This window comes from Corella eumyota, chromosome 2 (genome assembly GCF_963082875.1).
Source record: "Corella eumyota chromosome 2, kaCorEumy4.1, whole genome shotgun sequence".
Taxonomy (NCBI): Eukaryota; Metazoa; Chordata; class Ascidiacea; order Phlebobranchia; family Corellidae; genus Corella; species Corella eumyota.
In genome coordinates, this window is record NC_137491.1 from 17280087 (window position 1) to 17300337 (window position 20251).

General features: G+C 30.0%; 2 protein-coding genes across 3 annotated transcripts in view; one reads left to right on the forward strand and one right to left on the reverse strand.

The window, feature by feature from the left end:
- Positions 1-396: 396 nt before the first annotated feature.
- Positions 397-8044, reverse strand: LOC145742551 (uncharacterized). Its single transcript, XM_082560327.1, has 17 exons — positions 7795-8044; positions 7317-7441; positions 6893-7026; positions 6509-6674; positions 5837-6010; positions 5223-5320; positions 4713-4930; positions 4302-4423; positions 3984-4086; positions 3172-3229; positions 2824-2900; positions 2573-2747; positions 2293-2462; positions 1671-1825; positions 1342-1513; positions 906-1078; positions 397-723 (listed from the first exon to the last, which is right to left on the reverse strand). The coding sequence occupies exons 1-17, from the start codon at positions 8042-8044 to the stop codon at positions 397-399; spliced, it is 2697 nt and encodes an 898-aa protein (XP_082416453.1).
- A 2187-nt stretch (positions 8045-10231) lies between these two features.
- LOC145741593 (dynein beta chain, ciliary-like) overlaps positions 10232-20251 on the forward strand; it is a 45910-nt gene continuing 35890 nt past the window's right edge. The window contains exons 1-19 of one of the 2 annotated variants that reach the window (XM_082559198.1): positions 10232-10650; positions 11918-12037; positions 12217-12326; positions 12426-12618; positions 13153-13252; positions 13698-13909; positions 14183-14280; positions 14876-15014; positions 15340-15507; positions 15898-16046; positions 16430-16551; positions 16742-16856; positions 17190-17258; positions 17425-17551; positions 17773-17919; positions 18327-18435; positions 19059-19204; positions 19386-19481; positions 19862-20067. In XM_082559198.1, coding sequence (XP_082415324.1) covers positions 10303-10650; positions 11918-12037; positions 12217-12326; positions 12426-12618; positions 13153-13252; positions 13698-13909; positions 14183-14280; positions 14876-15014; positions 15340-15507; positions 15898-16046; positions 16430-16551; positions 16742-16856; positions 17190-17258; positions 17425-17551; positions 17773-17919; positions 18327-18435; positions 19059-19204; positions 19386-19481; positions 19862-20067 — 2774 coding nt within the window. In that variant the 5' untranslated portion in view covers positions 10232-10302. Of the gene's footprint in view, positions 10651-11917; positions 12038-12216; positions 12327-12425; positions 12619-13152; positions 13253-13697; positions 13910-14182; positions 14281-14875; positions 15015-15339; positions 15508-15897; positions 16047-16429; positions 16552-16741; positions 16857-17189; positions 17259-17424; positions 17552-17772; positions 17920-18326; positions 18436-19058; positions 19205-19385; positions 19482-19861; positions 20068-20251 lie in introns of those variants that run through there. The other variant, XM_082559199.1, reaches the window with a different exon arrangement.

Sequence of the window (20251 nt, forward strand, 5' to 3'; positions counted from 1 at the left end):
TAATTAAACTTTTATATAAAATGAACTTTATTACAATTGACAAAAATAATAAAAAAGCACAAACATTGACCAACTTGATTACGACTTGTAACATCTACAAAATGTGAACGTCGATATTTTTATGACATTTTTTTGTAATAGGTACACTTCAAGTCATGTTCCACTAAAATTGCGCGAATAAATTTAGTTGCATAGAAAAAAAGTAGCATATTTACATGCACAGTACAAAACAAACATATCTTAAAATCAACCGCTTGACATAGTGGCAGGACCAAGCTTGGTATCTTAGTTGTATTTAAACAAAACAAAATACTTAGTTATCTAAGCTAATTCTATGTTTATGATGTAAAATCAACACATATTTCATTCGAGTTAAATATTTATAAAATAAAACAGTCACGTAGCTCCACTGTTGTTTAACGCAAACGAGAAATTGCCAGAGTCGGGCGTAGAAACCGACATGACGTAGTCAGAACATTCTAGGTTACTGTCATTATCAATTTGAACAACCAATGGCTTTTTATTCTCTTCAAGTTGAAAATTGTAAGCATCTGCGTGTTTTAAAGATATTGAAGATAGGTTAAGCTGGTTTTCCAGCATTTGTAACAGGTTTGACGATTTGTTATTTGATTCCTTTTTTTGACCATTGAATAAAGTGACTTTTTCAACTTCACTGTATTGATCGGCGATTGTTTTTCCAAGTGATTTAGTCATTACAGTATTCTAAAAAAAGGTAACTTAACAGTATTCTAAAAAAGGTTAACTTAAATTAGGCGATAAAAGATTTAATACACATGAGTATTTACTATTAACTTATATTTAAATTAGTTTTCCCAGAACCAAAAACAACATTAAAAAAGTTAAACCTAATAAAATTTCAAAAAAATGACGTCTAATAAACGTACCAACGATTGTGGAATAACTTTGTTGTCCTTTCCTTTAATATAAATAACAAATCTTCTTGTCAGCTTAAATAACCCAAGTAACAAACCAATAAAAAACACAAGACCAATGCAACCAAATATAGTCTTCAAGGTAATAGAACGGTGAATGCGTTTATCGCTTGCAGTAACTTGAGCTATAGTTATGTAATAAGGTTAGAATTACAAACGAATTTAATAACGTACCCTACATAAAAAAATATAACTAAGGCAAAGCTAAAAATTGCAAAATATTATTTTTTTAAAATTTATAATAAATGAAAAGCTGCATATTTTTAATATAAAAAGCACCATCAAACTAAGGTACTTCATCATATTAGGCCAGTAAAACATACATAAACCATTTAATTTAAGATCAAGCAATTAAGATGTAAAAATACCTAAAAATTTTAAATTTTACCTGGCATTGTTTTGTTTTTGCAGACAACATGTGACCATCCTTTAGAATCGAATGAAATGCTTGTAAATTTTAAGCGAACACAAATACCACGTGATCCTTGCATTGATATGTTCATTACGATTAAGTATGCAGGTTTTACCAAAGTCATTCTATCATTGTAATTATTAGATGTCTAAAATTAAAAAAATATATATATATATTAAAATAAAAGTTGTACAATTAATACTTTTTTATTCTTTACCCTAAAATTTATTTTACAAAATATAATCATTTAACATTAATACCAATTTAAAAAAATTGATTAAAATAACAAAAAATCTTAATTTTACCACATTCCAATATTCAATCTCCCATTGTAAATCCTCCCAACCTAAAACATCTGTCAACAACTCTCCAGACCACGTGACTCTAGGTGGTGTTGTTATGTTTATAGTCGCTCTGTCATCAACAATTTTAAGCGAAAAATTCGGCGTGCAGAGGAATCCTTAAAAAATATGTAAGTAAATAATATATATTTATTGTATATATCTTTATCTTCGATGTGGGAAAGTCGAATGTGCGACGTAAACATAGAGTAACATCAGTTACTGCAACCCAGTCTCAAGTTGCCTGTGGCAGTTAGGAATAACATAGATTATAATTGCCCGATAATTACGCTGCTGATTAAGTGCTGACTCAGTAAATGTTTATACCATTTATAGCAACTTACTCAAGGGCGCTACAGCATGGGAGCAGTGGGGATTGAACCCACGACCTCGTGTGGTGCAGCAAGTGTTCTTACCACTACATCACGCTGCTGGCTATATATATTATATATATATATATATTTCATTATTTAGGAATTTTAAAAATTAATGCTCTTAAAGTTGCATTTTAAAATAGTAGGCTTATTATTTTGTTTGTTTGTTGTTTTAAAATACCTAAATAAACACACATTATAAAATTACTTACCATCAATATACATTATGAACTCTTTTATATTATCCTCCGAAATAGAATTAGCAGGAGTTGTATTGGTTTGGGCTGTTACCGCAAATTCGTAAGATAAAAACGGTGATAATTCAATATTAAGTTCGCAATAATTTTGCTGTATAAGACTACAGTTTGGGAATGGTAACCAACTGCAAAAAAATACAAAGGAATGTTAATATACCGCGTGAATAAATTTTTGTTTTAAATAAAATGCTAAATTAGAATTCAAAAACATTAAATTTTTTAAAAATTTTTTCACCCCATATTACTATCCTGGTCTACTTCTTCCCAGTAAAATACAGAATACAGGACAAATTCATTTCCGTATCTATCCGGAAGTTCGTCTGAAGTTCTCACGTTCATGGGAGAACTCCAGCGCATAACTGAGTTTAGATTGCAAGACTCAAAAGTAATATTAGTTGGGTTCGTAAGGCCTGCAAAATTAATTTGTATAAAATAAATTATTCTTTAGAAAAAATGTAATGACAATTTTAGTTAATGCACTCATACCTGCTTTAATAGGTGTTCCAAAGCTTAAAATCAGAGCAGAGAAGATAAATATCCAAAGATTCATTTTCTTACAATTTCTTGTTAATTGTACAAATTATAATTCAGTTTAAAATTCCACTTACTTTAATTGCAGCATTTACACACAGCAACAAACTGTTACTTTATATTTCCTTTCTGGAAGATGATATTTATAGAAGTACTAATTATTGCTCATTAGGAATATGACTGTTTCTTTAACTAGCGCCTTTTTTATGTTTGTTTTTAAATTCTTCTAGAGAATCTGTTTTGGCATCTGAACTTTTTAAGTTACTAGAAAACTAGGTAATTAATATGCATCAACTGTCATACAAAAGAGCAGAGTAATAAAGCATTTTCTTTGCTTTTGCAGCTGTAAATAGTAACACAGCTAAGACACCGTGTTTATCGTTAACAGAAATTGCAAACGAATCAACGGTTTCATTTTACAGCACTCGGCGACGTACGAACGGAAACACAACCCGATGTAAACGCACAACGCTTAGACATATCAACATTAATCATTCTATTCCTTAAACCGCTATAACGTACATGTCATGGTATAGAGCTTACCACTTGGCAAAGCCCTGTTTCCGAAAATTGTCAAAACCTTTTTAGTTTTAATCTGCGGTAACAAACACCAAATTTTCTGCACCTTATCCTTGATGCACTCGACAGTTTAATACTTCCCTTTAAGATGTAGTACAACAAATAAATCACGTCAAAATTGCCAGTATAAGTGAGCAATACGCGTGACTCGCGTGTGTAGGTGTGTTAAGTATAATGTTACACATTATTGCAAGCCTACAAGCAACTACATTCAATTAGATCCTTGAATTTTTTGTTATTTTTAACAAATAATTTAAAAAAATTGATTTCAGGAAAAAATGATTAATTTTTTTTAAAGTTTTATCTTTATCCTCTAGTGGGAAGACCGTCTTCACGACCCAAACATAGAGTAACAACCGTAACCCCGACCTAGTCTCGAGTTGCCTTTAACAATTTGGAATATTATAGATTATAATTGTCCACTAAAAAGCATTGAGAATCGAACCCAGAACCGCATGTAGTGTAGCAAGTGTTCTGACTACTATACAGCGCTGCCAGTATTTTACTGAAAACTTTTCGATATTTTTATTTTTTACCTTTCTTTTCCATGACGTCGACGATGCTGAAAACACTCATTGATTTTTCAGTAGTGGCGAATGCAAAAGCAGACATGAGTGGATTTCCTAATATACAAAGCCCCTAAAAATAAGATACATTATGGAAAAAAATGGTAAACTTCATTATAAAACAAATGCTAAAAAAATCTAAAAACTTCGAGGTTGGAATTTTTGGAGCAAAAAAAAATTATTTTTTCAAGATAAAAACTTGCAACAACCAAAATAAATTTTAAACCCGAGTTTAATAGCCACTTTTACCAATTCTTCAAAATCCAAAACCTAAAAATATTAACTTACATCAATGCTGTTGATTTTGTTCATCATTTTCTCAGTAGTTTCCATTAATTTTTCAGCCATCTCAATATAACCATCTTGTCCCATCGACCTTAAAGCAACCCAGGCCGCCGCAAGATGACCTCCTAGAGTTATATTGCAAATAATAATATTTTAACAAATAGGATATATAGAGCCCTAATGAATCCGCTAACTAGTTTTGAATGTAAAATCCCATAAAAAATGGATAAAAGGCTATAAGTTCTACGAAAACTGCTAAGAACCGTAAGGGACATGGTATTTTAGGATAAAGATATATAAAAAAGTACACAGCCATGACCAGCAGCGTGGAGGAGTGGTCAGAACACTTGGTTTTGCTAGATGAGGTCCTGGGTTCTCTAAAAAAAGTGTCAAAAATATATATTACAAACTAACCTGGTCTGGAGCCAGCCATAGTTGGTGAGACATACAAACCACCAGACCACCCTGAATAACAATAAAACTGGTGTTTTCGGATCTCACTATTTCTGTAGCACACCACACTAGCGCCTTTGGTGGCAAATCCATATTTGTGAAGATCGGCAGATATTGATGTCACTCCTGGAAGACGGAAATCCCATTTCTTGATCTTGTTTTTACCCAATTTTTCCACCCTTTAATATAATGAAATTTTTAATTTTTTGTTGTAAAATATATTTTTAAACATTTTTTAGAAAGTATTAAATTTGAATACTACTGCTTTTATGTTCTTGTAAAAGTTTTTCTATAAAAAGGTCTAAATAATAAGCTTAAAAAAGCTTCTAAAGTTACTATTAAAACCCTTAAATGGACAAGATAGGTTAATTTTGGAACTGAGGAATTTACACTACAAACAAATTCATCAATAACGATTTTAATTTTGCGTTGCTGCTTAGTCGATTCAAATTAATAAATAAAAATACCAACCAAGGTAACATAAATCCACCAAAGCAAGCATCAACGTGAAGGGGAAGTCTGTGTTTTACAGCTATCTTTGATATCTCTTCAACCTGGTCCATAATTCCCTAAAGTAAATAAGATAAAATATACATAATATATATGTTGGGTTTGGTGACCATGCCATAACATACTTAAAATCTTTATGTAAACATTAATACTTTTGGCATGTTTTAAAATATTAAATTGATTTTGTCATTTTTTCCCGTCGCATTGTTGTAATATTAATTGTATATCATATTAATTATTTACTTTTATCAATGTGTGAAAAACCAAAATAAAAAAAAATATATATATATAAACATGTACGAATAATACATATTATAAATTCTTTATTGTGTATATTTTCTGTTAAAGTAGTTAATATAATTTAACATAAATACTTATTTAATTAACTTCGTTTTAAATTATCTGTTCTAAAAATTAATCAATAACTAATGTACAGAATTTTTATATAATCAAATCTTAGTTTTAAAATTTGCTTGGGCCTGTTTAGAACATTGGGTAGCCTATGGTTGTATAGGTATTAATACCATCTTAAATAACAATTAACAATTATGTATTGATAAAATAATTTTGCTCACTTGTGGATAAGAAGGTGCAGATGCCAGAAGCAAGATTGTATTTTCATTAATTTCTCTTTTGTAGGCTTCAAGGTTGCAATTAAAAGTCACAGGGTCAACTGGAACATGTTTTACTGTTAAGTTGAAGTAGCAAGCAGCTTTCTCGAATGCTGGATGTATTGTCATAGGAGCAACCTAAGATACATTTTTAACTCAATAATTGACAGCATAATGTATTGGCTATAACACTGGCTTCACTACATAAGGTCCTGAGTTTGATTCCATTCGCTTTTATGCTGCAACAATATAAACCTCTGCTAAAAAGCAGTAAATTATCATGCAATTATAACCAAAAATATCACAAACTGCCATAGCCATCTCGAAACTGGGTCAGAGGAACTGATGTTACTTCATGTTTAAGTTGTAAAGTCAAATTTCCCAGATAAAGATCAATAATTATAAAAACACTTCATGAATTATAAAAAATCTGAAAATAAACATTTTGGGTAATGATTTGAGATTTTTATTGACATGCCCAAAATGTAGATAAATATATATGATAAATAAATATTTTCTGTAAAAAATCTTTAAAGACAAAATCATGAATTATAAAATGCAGCCTGTAGGGTGCTTATCAATAATATAAAAAGACAATTTAAAAACTAAAATGCTAAAGATGATAATTTTACTTACTACATTTGGGTTTGTAATTTTTGGGGAAAGATATCTGGCTTGTTCTCTGTAAGTTTTCATTGCCATCAAAATACTCTCCGTACCACCAGATGTCACACTTCCTACCACATTGCTGTCTCCATTTAACATATTTGCTGTCATGGCAACCACTTCATTCTCAAATTTTCTACAAATTTAAATTTTTTAACTAAAAAACCACAGAAATATATAAACATAAAAATGGCAGGCATTGTGCAATTTTAATTTATATGATCCCTAACTGCCAAAGTCAACTCGAAACTGGGTTGGGGTAACTGATGTTACTCTATGTTTAGGTCATGAAGTCGACCTTCCAACATTGAGAAAAAATCATCATAAAAATCTTAGAAAAAAACTAATTACAACCTTAAATTGGGAAACACAAGTGGATTTAAGGCATTGTCATGCATAAAATTCTCCAAATAAGCCTTTACTACATCGGCATGGTCTGGATTAACATTACCAGATGTTATTCTAGTGAACATACGAAATGCCTCTTTCTGAAAAGGCAAAATTAATTTTTTTAAATATGATATTTTTTTCTACCTGTCTACCTGTAGCAAATTGCAAATCATATTAAATATGTTTAGTAAAAAACAAGTTAAACACCTTAAATTTAAGGGTGTGTACTAAAGTATAAAAATATACAATAAATAATAATTTTTAACTAATAAACCTTAGGTAAAATGTAATAAAATATAAATTTAAAATAAAAACTATAAATGGAAATAAAAATTAAATTTTAAAATCTAATTTAGTAAAGATAAAAAGGCTTAAAATATAGTTTCACTTGTAGTTGGAATCGTGGTCCTTCATTGGTGTAAACATAAGCAAATAATCGTCCATTTTCAGATAATTGTTCATCACCTTTCTTGAACAATTCCAATTGGTTTCTTAACTCCTCAATGGGTATAGCTAAAATAAAAGTCATTTTAAATAGTTTAAAACACTTTATTTATTTATTTTATTTTTAATATTAGTTGTTTTTAAGGATTGTTACTCTTTAATACGTAAACAAACAAAATTTAACTCCTATAAATTAACAAAAAAATACCTTAATTTTGTGGGGTAAGAATAACTTTTTATCATATTCAATAAAACATTTTAGATAAATTGGTCAAACATTTTTACTGTGTGCAATTTTTATAAAACAATCAGATTATTTCGAATGACAGGTTTATATTTATATTATATTGTTTAGAAGTTAAAATCTTAGCCTAACATTTTTTATATTAAAAAAAAAGCTTACAAATAAAAAAGTGCTATACCTTTAGGTGGAATAGGAACAACCTTTGATTTGTCCTCATTATAATCGGCAATAGTTTGATTCAAAAATCCTTTTACTTCTTTTCTGGTGAAGATTTTAACCAAAGATTCTGAACCAGGCAGCAACAAAAAAAAGTTTGCAATTGTTTTGAGCAGTTTTCCAAACCCTCTGTTCATTCCAACATCAATTAGATGAATCAATACAAGGCTTGTAATAGTGTATGACACCCATAATGCAATTGAACACAACATCTTGATTAACTAACTGACAAAACTGTTAATAAGAAATGTTTATGTATCTGCAAAAAATAGAGTTCACCATTTTAAACAGTTTTAACTTTTAATTTTGTCATCTTTAAAATTGTTTTCAAATAAATTACAAATAAATACTTTTTTAACTATCTATAAAATTTATATTTTTAAATTTTAAATTGTTTTAACTTTACTTAAAAAAATATTTTGCAAATTAAAAATTTAGTAACTGATTGTTTTACATATGCGCTTAGATTTCTGCAAAGACAATATTTACTTTAGTTAAATAGAAGGAACCGGTACTGTTAAATATTAACTTGTTAAATATTTTAGTCTATTCGTTTTTATATATTTTGATTTATTGATGTGAAAGGATTGACATGCCTTAAAGATACTTACACTTGATATTTAGCATATATGTAAATTAAATTACAAAAATTTTTAAAAACTATTTTAAAGTCACTTTTAGATGATATATTTATATTACAAACAACACCACATTACCACTTACAGTTAACTTGTTCAAAATAATTTTTTATCATTACACTAGATGGCTTCAAAGAGCAATGATTATTATGATAGACTGCTGTACAACTCATATTTAAATAAGGCCTAGTAACATCATTGGGTCAGGTTGCGTTTACACCACAGTACATTAACTGAAGCTTATAATTAGAGGCTTAAAACATTTTTTACATTTATTAACAACACTAAAAATTCAACTTTAGGACAATTTCATATTATAAAAAAAGTTTTAAAAAAACGTTAGAAACACATAGGCGTATAATGGCTTACACATGTAACAAATAGTATTAATTATACATTAATAATTCACTGAATCAAAACCCTTAAAAATCATAACACCAATATTTTATAATCATAAGTCAATAAAATTCACACACCACTTAGCTTAAGCCAGTATATAAGTATGTTTGCGTAAATTCAGCCAATGCGCTCATATATATAACGGCTATATAAGTAAGCACTTACATATCAAGTGCACTTTAAAAGTCTATCAACGGCTAGTGCAATGACTTTTAAAAAATAAAAATAAACCACCAAATTCGCCAAGTATGTAAATACGACGGCTGTAGTAAAATTTAATTTTAAAGTTAATTGCAGTTTAGAAAAAAGTCTTTTTGTACCTAAATAATAAATAAATTCTATTCTGTTTAAATAGCGAAAAATGTGATTAAATTTATATTATAAAAAACGCTTAGAAATTACAAAGTATTTTTTCTTGACATGTTAGAAATAAATAAAGGTATTAATAGTAACAAAAAACAATCACTTAAACAATCACAAACAGACAACAGTTACTTTTGCGCAGCTTGAAATAGCTTAGCTTAGTAACTATAGCAACAGACCACATGGTTAGAAACGCACAGTGTAGCGGTACGTCTAAAAAACTATTGTAGTATTCGCATTTTAAGTAACTTTACACTCAACAAAAGACCAAAGAAAAACAATAGCTAGTTCGTACACGTACAATTTAATTTTTTTAAAACAATACCGACTAAACGCTATGTTATTTTTACAATAAAACTAGTTAAGTCAGTATTTGTCTGACTTTTTGGCTGTATTTTACAAATTTTATAACGCTGCGGGAACTTTTACAACAAAAATGACGTTTAGAATTCAACGAAGTCCTACTGCGAATATTACTTATCTAAAAAATGTCTAAAATCAAATTTTAAAAACGCGTAAACCATGGTTTATATTTTTCAGTTAATAAATACACTTTGTAATAACAGTTGCGAAAGGTATTGAGATTTATTATAGCGATAGGCACAACTTTAATAAAGGCATACTCGTTAAAAATTGTCATTGTTATTCAATGGTATTGAATGACAAGCCAAATGAAAAAGTCTTTCAGTTGGTCTCTCTAAAATTTTAGAATACATCGAACAGTAGCGTTGCGGGGCCGGTCGTTAAAGTGAAAAGTTATTGTTAATATTGAAGTATATTGGCCAATATACAAGCGATAAAAAAGTAGTTAAATTAATATAATTTATGTAAATAAGGGAAGGGCATCTTAAAGAAAACGTCAGTCAGTTTTTCGTAATTTTTTTTAAAACTTTAAAATTGAAACTATTAATAGTTGATTAAATAAGCATGCCCTATGTAAGCATAAATTATAGGTCAAAGTATTATTTAAAATTTGCTGTTTTTTTAGTTTTATTTAGGTACAAACATATTCAATAGGATACCTTATTTAAATTTACGTGAAAATCGGTGGACTATAGAAGATAGTCAAAATGGGCGAAACGGCGGGTGACAAACGCTACGAGTTCATCTCCGAATACGTTTCGAAAACTTTAAAACTAAAGCCAGATAAATGGCAAAAATGCGTCGGGGTGGAAGAGTACAAAGTCATGATGCAGGAGTTCTTCGACAAGGCAGACAATATCTTGCTTATCGTAGGCCTTAATCAAGCAGGGCTGCTGATACCTACCATGGACTTTCCGTTAACTGGAAAAACAAAGGCTGTGTACTTTATTAAGCGAGCGAAGGAGTCTATTATACCAGATACGATCGCGAATCAGATGTTATTTGGCGACTTATCCTACGCGCCTCTAGACCATATGAGCTCATTGGTTGATGACGTAAGTCGTTTTGTTATGACGTAATTTACATCCTAAGAATTAGGACTTTGAATATCGTTTGCATAGCGCTTAAGGTATTATTATATATATTACTATCAATCATACCCTATTTAAAATAACACAATACACAGTAAATATAAAAAATAAATAACTTAACAAAGGCAAGTAGTTAGAATTAATATAACAAAGCGCCTTTAAAATAAATAATCATCAAAAAACAGCATCGTGTGAGTTTTAAACCAAAATTTTTAATTGCTAAAATATGAAAGTATTTTAAACTTTTGTTGGCTTTGATTTTTACCATTCACCACCCTCAAAGCTGTAAACATAAATTAAGTTAACCATATTATCGTGTTAACAAGGTTAAAGCATTTAAAGTGCCGATGGTACAACAATTTTCAACAAATTCAAATTAAGAGGAGCTTATATCAAAAAATAAGGCCGCGTAGACAAATTTTAAAGAATTTAATATTATCTTTATAAGAGCGACAATAGATTTTCATTATAAACAGTATTAAAATAACAAGTTTAACAATTACAATGGTCTAGACGAATTACAAAAGCCGGCTTAGATTTTAAAACAACTTTTCAACCTTCCTTAGTATCAAAGACAAAATCTTTTTCAAAATTCAAAAAAAAATCGAAATATTAATAATTAAATGTGCTATATAATATATAGTTATAATAGCTGCGCGTTTAAGTAAGTATTGTTATATTACTTTCTATTGAAACCAGCTGGTTTTGAGTTTGTATTTGTATAAACTTCACTATTTTTCACTTACCGCAGTTTCACCAAGGCAACGCTGTTTGCTTTCAGCTTAATATTTTCTTAATTTCAACTGCTGTGTCGCAATTAATGATTATTCAAACAACAAACTAAAAGTAAATACTTTTAATGAAGTATTCTAATCTCACAGTACACTTAATTTACACTAAGCTAAAAATACAATTACTTTAAAATAAAAAAATACAGATACTTGTGCTTAATGTAAAGGACGTAGCTGCGGCGCTTTTAAGCTGCCAAAATTTCGCGTTTTGCCTTGCGCATATTTTACCAAACAGCTGCTGTCCATTTTTTACATGACAGTCTACAAAAATACCATTTAACTTAAACTAAATACTAAGATAATCAATAGTTATAGCTTATATAATAAAGGTGAGCGTTGTTTAACATATGAAACAGTAAGTATTAAATAGTTGGCCCTAACAAAGTATTAAATAGTTGACCCTTTCAGAATATTGTAAATTTTAATATCATTTTGTTTAGGTTGTGGTACCATTACTTGCTAACGACCGCAACCATGACACATGGCCCCACGTTGTATCAGGTGACGTTTTGCGTCACGTGCACAAGCTCAAGAGCAACGTGTTTGTGGTGTCCGGGCAGGTTTGTACAAGGCTTTTTATAACCAAATATTAATTAAATGAAACCAATAGCGAAATAGTTAAAGGAATGCGCATTTCTACATAAAGTTCAGCATTCTTACTTTGAGGATAAAAAAATATAAAACATATGGCGGGAAAATACCCTGTTTTAAAACAATGTTTTTGACGTTTTTTGCTTAGGTCAAAGGTAAAACCCTTCTTCCTCTGCCCCCAGGAACTGATAAGATCCAGGAGGAAAAGTTTCCAGCTCCTGCTGCAACAGAAGAAGCTGCAGCAGAGGCAGAACCAAAGTAAAACCCTCTTCAAAACAATAAAAAAAATGTTGGGTTTAAATGTCCAAAAAACAAAAATGTTTTGTTTAAAAAATTGATACAAAAATTATTTTTTAGGGATGGCTTAGTAATTGACCCTCACATTTTACACACCCTTGAGTCAGTTGTAATTGAGTGGAGTCATCAAGTGAGAGATGTACTGAAGCGAGACTCATCCGAATCCCTCCTCCAGGGACTTAATCCTCTTCCCACAACAGAGTTGACTTTTTGGTCTGATAGGCACGAGAATCTTCAGTGCATTTATGATCAGGTGAAGCTATAAATTTTTAATGTTAAATGAATGAAATAACAAAAAACTAAAAATTTGAAACTAAATTTGTAAGAGATTTAAGAAAAATTAGTTAACCATAAAAATAACTGTTTAAAAAAAATTAAATAAAAATAAAGTAGTTTACTTTTTTTTCTGTAGCCTATATATCTTTATCCTCGATGTGGGAAAGTCGAATGTGACTTAAACATAGAGTAACATCTGTTACTCCGACCCAGTATCGAGTTACCTGTGGTAGTTTGTGATATTATAGATTATGATTGCCCGATAATTATACTGCTGATTAAGTGCTGGCTCAGCAGAAGTTCATACCGTTTATAGCGCCTTACTCAAGGGCGCTACAGCATGAGATCAGTGGGGATTGAACACATGACTTCATGTGTGGTGTAACAAGTGATCTTAAGACTACACCACGCTGCCAGTCTTTTTTCAATCTTGCTTTGAAAAAACATCAGTTAAATTTTACTCAATTAAACTCAAACCAATATTTAAACTTCTTTTATTTTTTTAATACAGTTAAACACACCAAAAGTGAAAGTTATGTCAGAAGTTTTGCGAAGAGTACAAAGCAGTTACTTTCCTGCATTCCAGCAAATGTTTAAAGATGTTGTGGCAGGTAAAACTGAAATCATAAACATCAAATCACAATTAGTTTTTTTTCTCTATTAAGTGCAAAAAAAAAATTAAAACTTATCATATGACTTGGTTTGTTTTAAATATTACCCCCTAATAATGTTGTGAAGTCACTACATGAGGTTCTGGGTTTAAACCCCACTGCTCTCATGCTGTAGTGCCCTTTAGGTAGGGTATAAACTCCTGCTGAACCAACACTTAATCTGCAACTTATTTAATTTCTTTACTTATAATTTGGGGGCAATTATAATTCCAATCTGCCAAAGCCAACTCGAGACTGCGTAAGGGCAACAAATGTTTCTGTGTTTAGGCCATTAAGTCGATCTTACTATGTAGGGTATAAATAATTATAAAAAAGATTAGGGATAAATAAAAGAAATACTTAAAATTTCAATTTAAATAGTGCTTTTTTTGTCAAAATAAAACAGGTTTATCTGAGGCCAAAAACATCAACTTACATCTAAAAGCAATTAAGTGGATAATTGAGGACCTTGAAGAAAAAGAGTTCAATGAATATGGAATGTATGTGAAACCTCTGTTCCAAACTGTGTGTAAGATCTGGGCACATAGCAAGTACTACAGCACCCCCGCTAGATTAATTGTTCTTATGCAGGAAGTCTGTAACCTGTTTATCAACCAGGTAGGTTAACTGGAAGCAAAAAAATATTAAAAAAATGGATTAACATAGTTTAATTTATTTTTGTGAAAGCTGTTTATGAGTTAGATTGTTTTCGTTATGCTAAATCTTCATGCAAAAAGTAAATAAATACATTGATGACTTTAATAATAAATAATAATACAAAAAATCAACAAATCTAAATAATTTTTTATTTTTAAATTGATATATTTTTAAATAAATGGATATTTAATTCTGTTAATTGATAAAAATGAAATAAATTAAATATATTTTTAGTGTCGTGCTTTTTTGAACCCTGAAGATTTGTTTAAATCTGAGGTAGATGAAGTGATCACAAAAGTGAATGAAGCAATGAAAGTTCTAAAACTTTTCAAGTAATTGACTTTTATTTTTTCAATTTTTAATTATTATTGTTAAGGTATTTCAATACAATAATCTCCAAATGACCCTAAAAATATTCAAATAAGTCTAAGTCATTTTACTAATTAGTAATTCCACGATGCTTTAATAAAAAAAATACCGGCAGCTTGGTGTAGTGGTAAGAACGCTTGCTACACCACCATGAGGTTGTTGGTTCAATCTCCACTGCTCTCATGCTGTAGCGCCCTTGAGTAAGACACTATAAACAGTATGAACTCCTGCTGAGCCAGCACTTAATCAGCAGCATAATTACCGGGCAATTTTGGTTCTTATAATATTCCAAACTGCCACAGGCAACTCGAGGCTGGGTCTGAGTAACTGATGTTACTCTATGTTTAGGTCGCGCATTTAACCTTTCCACATTGAGGATAAAGATATAAAAATACAAAAAAAAAATGTTTTGTTAAAATACTTAATGAGTGGTTTATAACTTGTTAATTAAATTGTTTTTGGCAACAATTTGGTAAAAATACAATGCTTTGGTAAATGTAAACTAGACATAACATATCGTTTTTTTATAGATCTATAAAGTTTTGTTATTATATTTAGGACATCCTACCAAGACCACAAGGACAAACTGGAGACCTACTTTGAGGGTTTAAACCGTGAAGTTATTTTGTGGGACTTCGACAACAATCTTATTTTCGCCAGGTTGGATGTTTTCATGGAGAGATTGGATGACATTATGGTAAAAATTAGTTCACAAGGTGGCTTTACCTGTTTACAAAAAAAAAAATTGTGAATTGTTTTAAATGTCATTATTTAAATAAAATGCCTGACAAAGCAATATAAAGTAACCAAGTCCCTGAAATTATAATGCAAATATGTTTGTTACCTTGTACGAATTGATACCATAAAAGTGAATAATTTCAATTGATTTTATTTTATTTGTTTTATTTTAAAAAACTTGGTATTATAAACTAACCAAAGTTGATAAAATATTTTTGAAAGCCCCTTTTTGAAAAAAAATATTGTTTTTAATACTAATTTTGTTATATGTTTTTCTTTTGAAGACTCTTTTTGTCGATGCAAGAGATATGTTAAAGCTGGAGAAAATAGAGTTTGGTGGTGTGAAAGGAACCTCATTAAGTGGCCAAGTTGAGGCCTTGTTCAACGAATTTAATTCACTTTTTAAAGTGTTTGGGGAACTTAAATATGATCCATTGGAGCCATCAAGCAAGGTATAACCAAACCTTTTATTACATCTTGATAACAAATATCGGCAGCATGGTAAGATCACTTGCGATACCTTATGATGTTGTGGGTTCAATCCCCACTGCTCTCATGCTGAGTGCCCTTGAGTAATGCGCTATAAACGGTATGAACTTCTGCTGAGCCAGCACTTATCCCATACTGCTTAAAGGCAACTCGAAAAAAAAAGTAACTGATGTTATTCTATGCATTCGACCTTCCCACAATAAGGATAAATATATATACAAAAATAAAATTTTAATTTTAAATCTTAAATTTTTAAAAAGTCTTTGAAATATATAAGTCAAAAGGAAAAATTTGATCTAACACACTTCATTATAAAATATTCTTAAAAATTTTTACTTATTTGCTTTATTTAGGAATTTATCAAAGATGTTGACTACTTTAGTAGTAGAATTATTGATATTGACAGAAGATTAGGAGCCATAGTTGCACAAGCTTTTGATGATTGTCCCTCAACTGAGTCTGCATTTAAACTCATAGCCATATTTGGGAGTCTTTTGGAAAGGTATTTTTTTTTGTACAAATCTATTTAAAAACAAGTCTATTTCAAAACATTTAACGACCTAAACGTAATGTAATATCTGTTACCCCAATCCAGTCTCTAGTTGCCTTTGGCAGTTTGGGATATTATAGATTATATTTGCCTGATAATTAAGTTGCTGATTAATTATTTGGTCTGGAAGAAGTTCATACTGTTTATAGCCCAAAACTTAAGGGCGCTACAGCATAAGAGCAGTGGGGATTGAGCCCAGTACTTTATGTTGTAAAACAAGTGTTCTCATCACTGCACCATGCTAGTGATTGTATGTATTAAAATATACTAAGGCTTAAGGTTGTGCCTGAAAATAAAGAAATTGTGTTTGTATGCATTAAATACATGTTTTTTAGGCCACTTATTCGCCAAGATATGTGGAATAAATACACAATCCTTCTAGCCATGTTCCATAGAGATTTAGACAATGCTAAAATCATTTTCGATCACCAAATAGAAGCAGGAAAACTAAATGAAGGTCAATAATCTAATTTTAATTTCACTTAAAAAGTTTTTTCTAAATAGATTACAGCATACCAATCCATATATCCTAATATAAAAGCTATAGTTAAATATTCCTTATAATTTAAGTCAAATATAAATGGAAATTCAATTTTGGTTAATCAATTATATAAAAATTATTTTTTATTGTAACTTATTATATATAGGACATTTTCCTGTTAACAAGAACATGCCTATGGTTGCCGGTGCAATAAGATGGGCAAAAGAGCTTAAGGAAAGAATTGAGGGTCCTTATTCCAACTTCAGACATATTCAACATCCGTAAGTTAAAATTAGAAATTTAAATATCATTAACATACAAAGAAATTAAAAAAATTAGGCACATTTTAATGGGATAAATTTTGCATATTTATACAATTTACTCTATTTGCAAGTAACCTAGCACATCCAGCTAAGCTGACACTTAATTAGCAGCTTAATTATTTGAAAATTATAATTTATAATATTCCAAACTTACAAAGGCAACTCGAGACCAGGTCCGGGTAACTGATGTTACTCTATGTTTAGGTTGTAAAATTGACTTTCCTGCATTGAGGATAAAGATAGATATATATACATAAAAAATGGTGTTACTACTCATATTTATTTTACCAGTTGTATGGAATCAGAAGATGGCAAACGAATGGAAATGAAATATGAGCAAATGATGCAACTTCTTAAAGAGTAAATATAAATCTCTAGAATTGTTAAACAACATAACAACAAATGCATAAAAATAAAATAATTTTTTTTGTTGATTTGAAATCCAATTGGCAAATTAAGAAACAAACTAATATTGTAAAGTCAAATATAAAACTAGGTTTTTAATAAAAAAATGTTTTGTATCTAGATTCGAAGCAAATGTGTATGCAAAATGGATAGAACAAGTTGATGAGAAATCAAAATATAATCTCTCTCAACCTCTTATCACACGGAATGAAGAAACTAAACTTATTACGATTAACTTTGATCCTCAGGTTTGTTTAATGTTATTGTGGTAGCCAATATTGTTGTACTATATTTACTTGCTGTCTATGATATGTCATTATTCAATTGGATAGTAATTAGTAATTTTTTTTCGGTGATAATATTGACATGTGCAGATTTATCTTATGAAATCTCTTTTAAAATAACGCAGAATTAAAACTTACATTTTAATAGCTGTGTATAATGGTTGCTATATTAAACTTTTTTAAAGCTTGTGTCTGTTCTGCGTGAAGTGAAGTATTTGGATGCAAATGAAACAGAGAACATTCCAGAAGAAGCAGCACGTATATTTGCAGCAAAGGAGTCTTACAGACAATATGTTGCAAACCTTGATCTTGCACAACAATGGTACAACAAGGTAACTATTTACAGTTGTTAATTTTTATATATATTTATTTATACTTGATGTGGAAGGGTCGACTTCTTGACCTAAACATAGAGTAACATTTGTTACCCTTACCAAGTCTAAAATTGCCCTTGGTAGTTTGGGATATTATAAGTTATAATTGCTCAACCAAGCTGCTGATTAAGGGTTGGCTTAGCAGGAATTTATACCATTTATAGCGTCTTACTGAAGGGCACTACAGCATAAGAGCAGTGGGGATCGAACCCAGGACTTTATGTAGTAATGCCAAGTCTTCTGACCACTACACCACGCTGCCGACTGCACAAGATAAAGAAAAATTACAAATTTTTAAACTGTCAAATTAACATTTTTTGAAGAAAGTAGCTAAAACAGAGAATTCTTGATTACATTATGTTTAGGTGCGAAACACAATTTTGGATGTTGAGTACCCACTTATTGAAGGCCAATTAATGAAAATGGATGAGCAGATCATGAAGGCTGAAAAAGAACTCAGTTGGAAGAGTGATGGTAAGACAAGTGTTTTACTAGAAAATAATAGAAAAAAAACTTTAAAAAAGTTTATATTCATTCAATTTAACAATTCTGTAATCTCCCATAACTATACCAATATGCCTAATTGCAGCAACAAATTCTCTTAGTTTTTGCAAATTTGAAAACTTAAACCATCTACATAAACTACAAAACCATAAAAGGAAATAGTGTAACGTACACCTGACTTTAAAAATACTTTTTGCTTGGTCATATCATTAAGTTGTTGTTACATCAACACTTCTTACATGAAACATGAAACCTTGTTTTTTAACATGTGGTGTTTTATATTTAGATACTTATTAAAAATATGATATCTCTCTATATATACCATGAGTTTTAAAATGTTACGCAACTTTATAATTCAAAACTTTAGCTGTGATTTATTCTTATCAGTTTTTATTGATAATTTTATTATTGTACAAAGGCAGTTTTTGTGTTGATATTATTATACTTTTTGTAATTAAATCTATGCTTTTAAAAGAATGCGAAAAAATTCACTACATCTGTAATCAAACCCCTGATCTTTTGTCCTGCATCATATATTACTATGCTTTTTATTTGTTACTACTAAATTATTGTATTAATGTCTTGTGTTTTAGGGGTATGGGAGTACATTGAAGAGACAAGAGACCAAGTTCGAGATATTGAACAAAGAGTTCAACAAGCCAAGGACAACATTGACAAAGTTAACAAGATTATGGTAGGCTGGGTTATGCCACTGTTTGAGCGCAAAGAAAACAAAAAGGTTTGTTAAAATAATAACTAAATATTAAACTCTTTGTTTTTATTATTTAATTGCAAAGAATACTACAAGATTTTAAGAGTTCTATGTGAATTTATATTGATTAAACCCCTACTAATTTTTACAAGTTATTTTTTAAAGTATAAATACACCCCCATTCAATTTTACTTTAATTTATATTCAGGATGGACTTTTAAGTTTGGACGACAGGGAGGACAGATGTGCAAAAAGACACGCTCTTATTAAAGAAAGTGCTGACCAAGTGCACAACCTTTTACAGGTAAATACACTTTAAAGAACAATATTCAATAACTAAATAAAGCAGTTATGAGGTATGAGATCAAAGCAACTTTTTCTGTATTTTAGTCCTCACTGATATTATGCTGTAGCACCCTTAAGTAAGGAGCTATAAATGGTATAAACTTCTGCTGAGCCAGTACTTAATCAACAGCATAATCATTGGGCCATTATATTCTATAATATCCTAAACTGCCAAAGGCAACTCGAGACTGGGTAGAGTAACTGATTACTTTATGTTTAGGTTGTAAAGTCGACCTTCCCACATCAAGGATAAAGATATATATATATATATAGAAAAAATAAATAAAAGTGTTATATTATCGGTTTACCACCCTTAATTTTTTTTCATTTATCTTTTAGGAAAATATGAAGTTGTTTAAGGCTTCTGGTGACACTGACACTTGGGCAGCTTACGTCACTTATGTTGATGAAATGGTAGTAGACGGTTGCTTTAATGCAATCGAGTGTTCACTAAAGTTCTTCCTTCAACAAACTGACCACAAGTTGGGAATGCCTCCTTTATTTCAAGCTCAACTCGAACTCAATGCACCAGATATGGTTTTTAAGTAAGTTTTTTATGAAGATATAGTTGTCTATATCAATTCAAATAAAAGAAGTTAAAATACGCAATAAATTTTAAACAATTGCTGCTTAATTATTCATTTTACATATTAGAAAGTAATCTAAATATTTGTTTGGGAAAAAACTGGTTTTATATGTTTGCCATGAAAGATGTTTGTTTGTGCCACA

Coding starts and splice junctions, on each gene's coding strand:
- LOC145742551 (XM_082560327.1), bottom strand. CDS start 8,044: ATGTTGTGTTCAATTGCATTATGGGTGTCATACACTATTACAAGCCTT. Junction 6,675..6,892: donor CTTGTGTTTCCCAATTTAAG/GTTGTAATTAGT, acceptor TTAAATTTGTAG/AAAATTTGAGAATGAAGTGG. Junction 4,087..4,301: donor ACAAAATCAACAGCATTGAT/GTAAGTTAATAT, acceptor TCTTATTTTTAG/GGGCTTTGTATATTAGGAAA.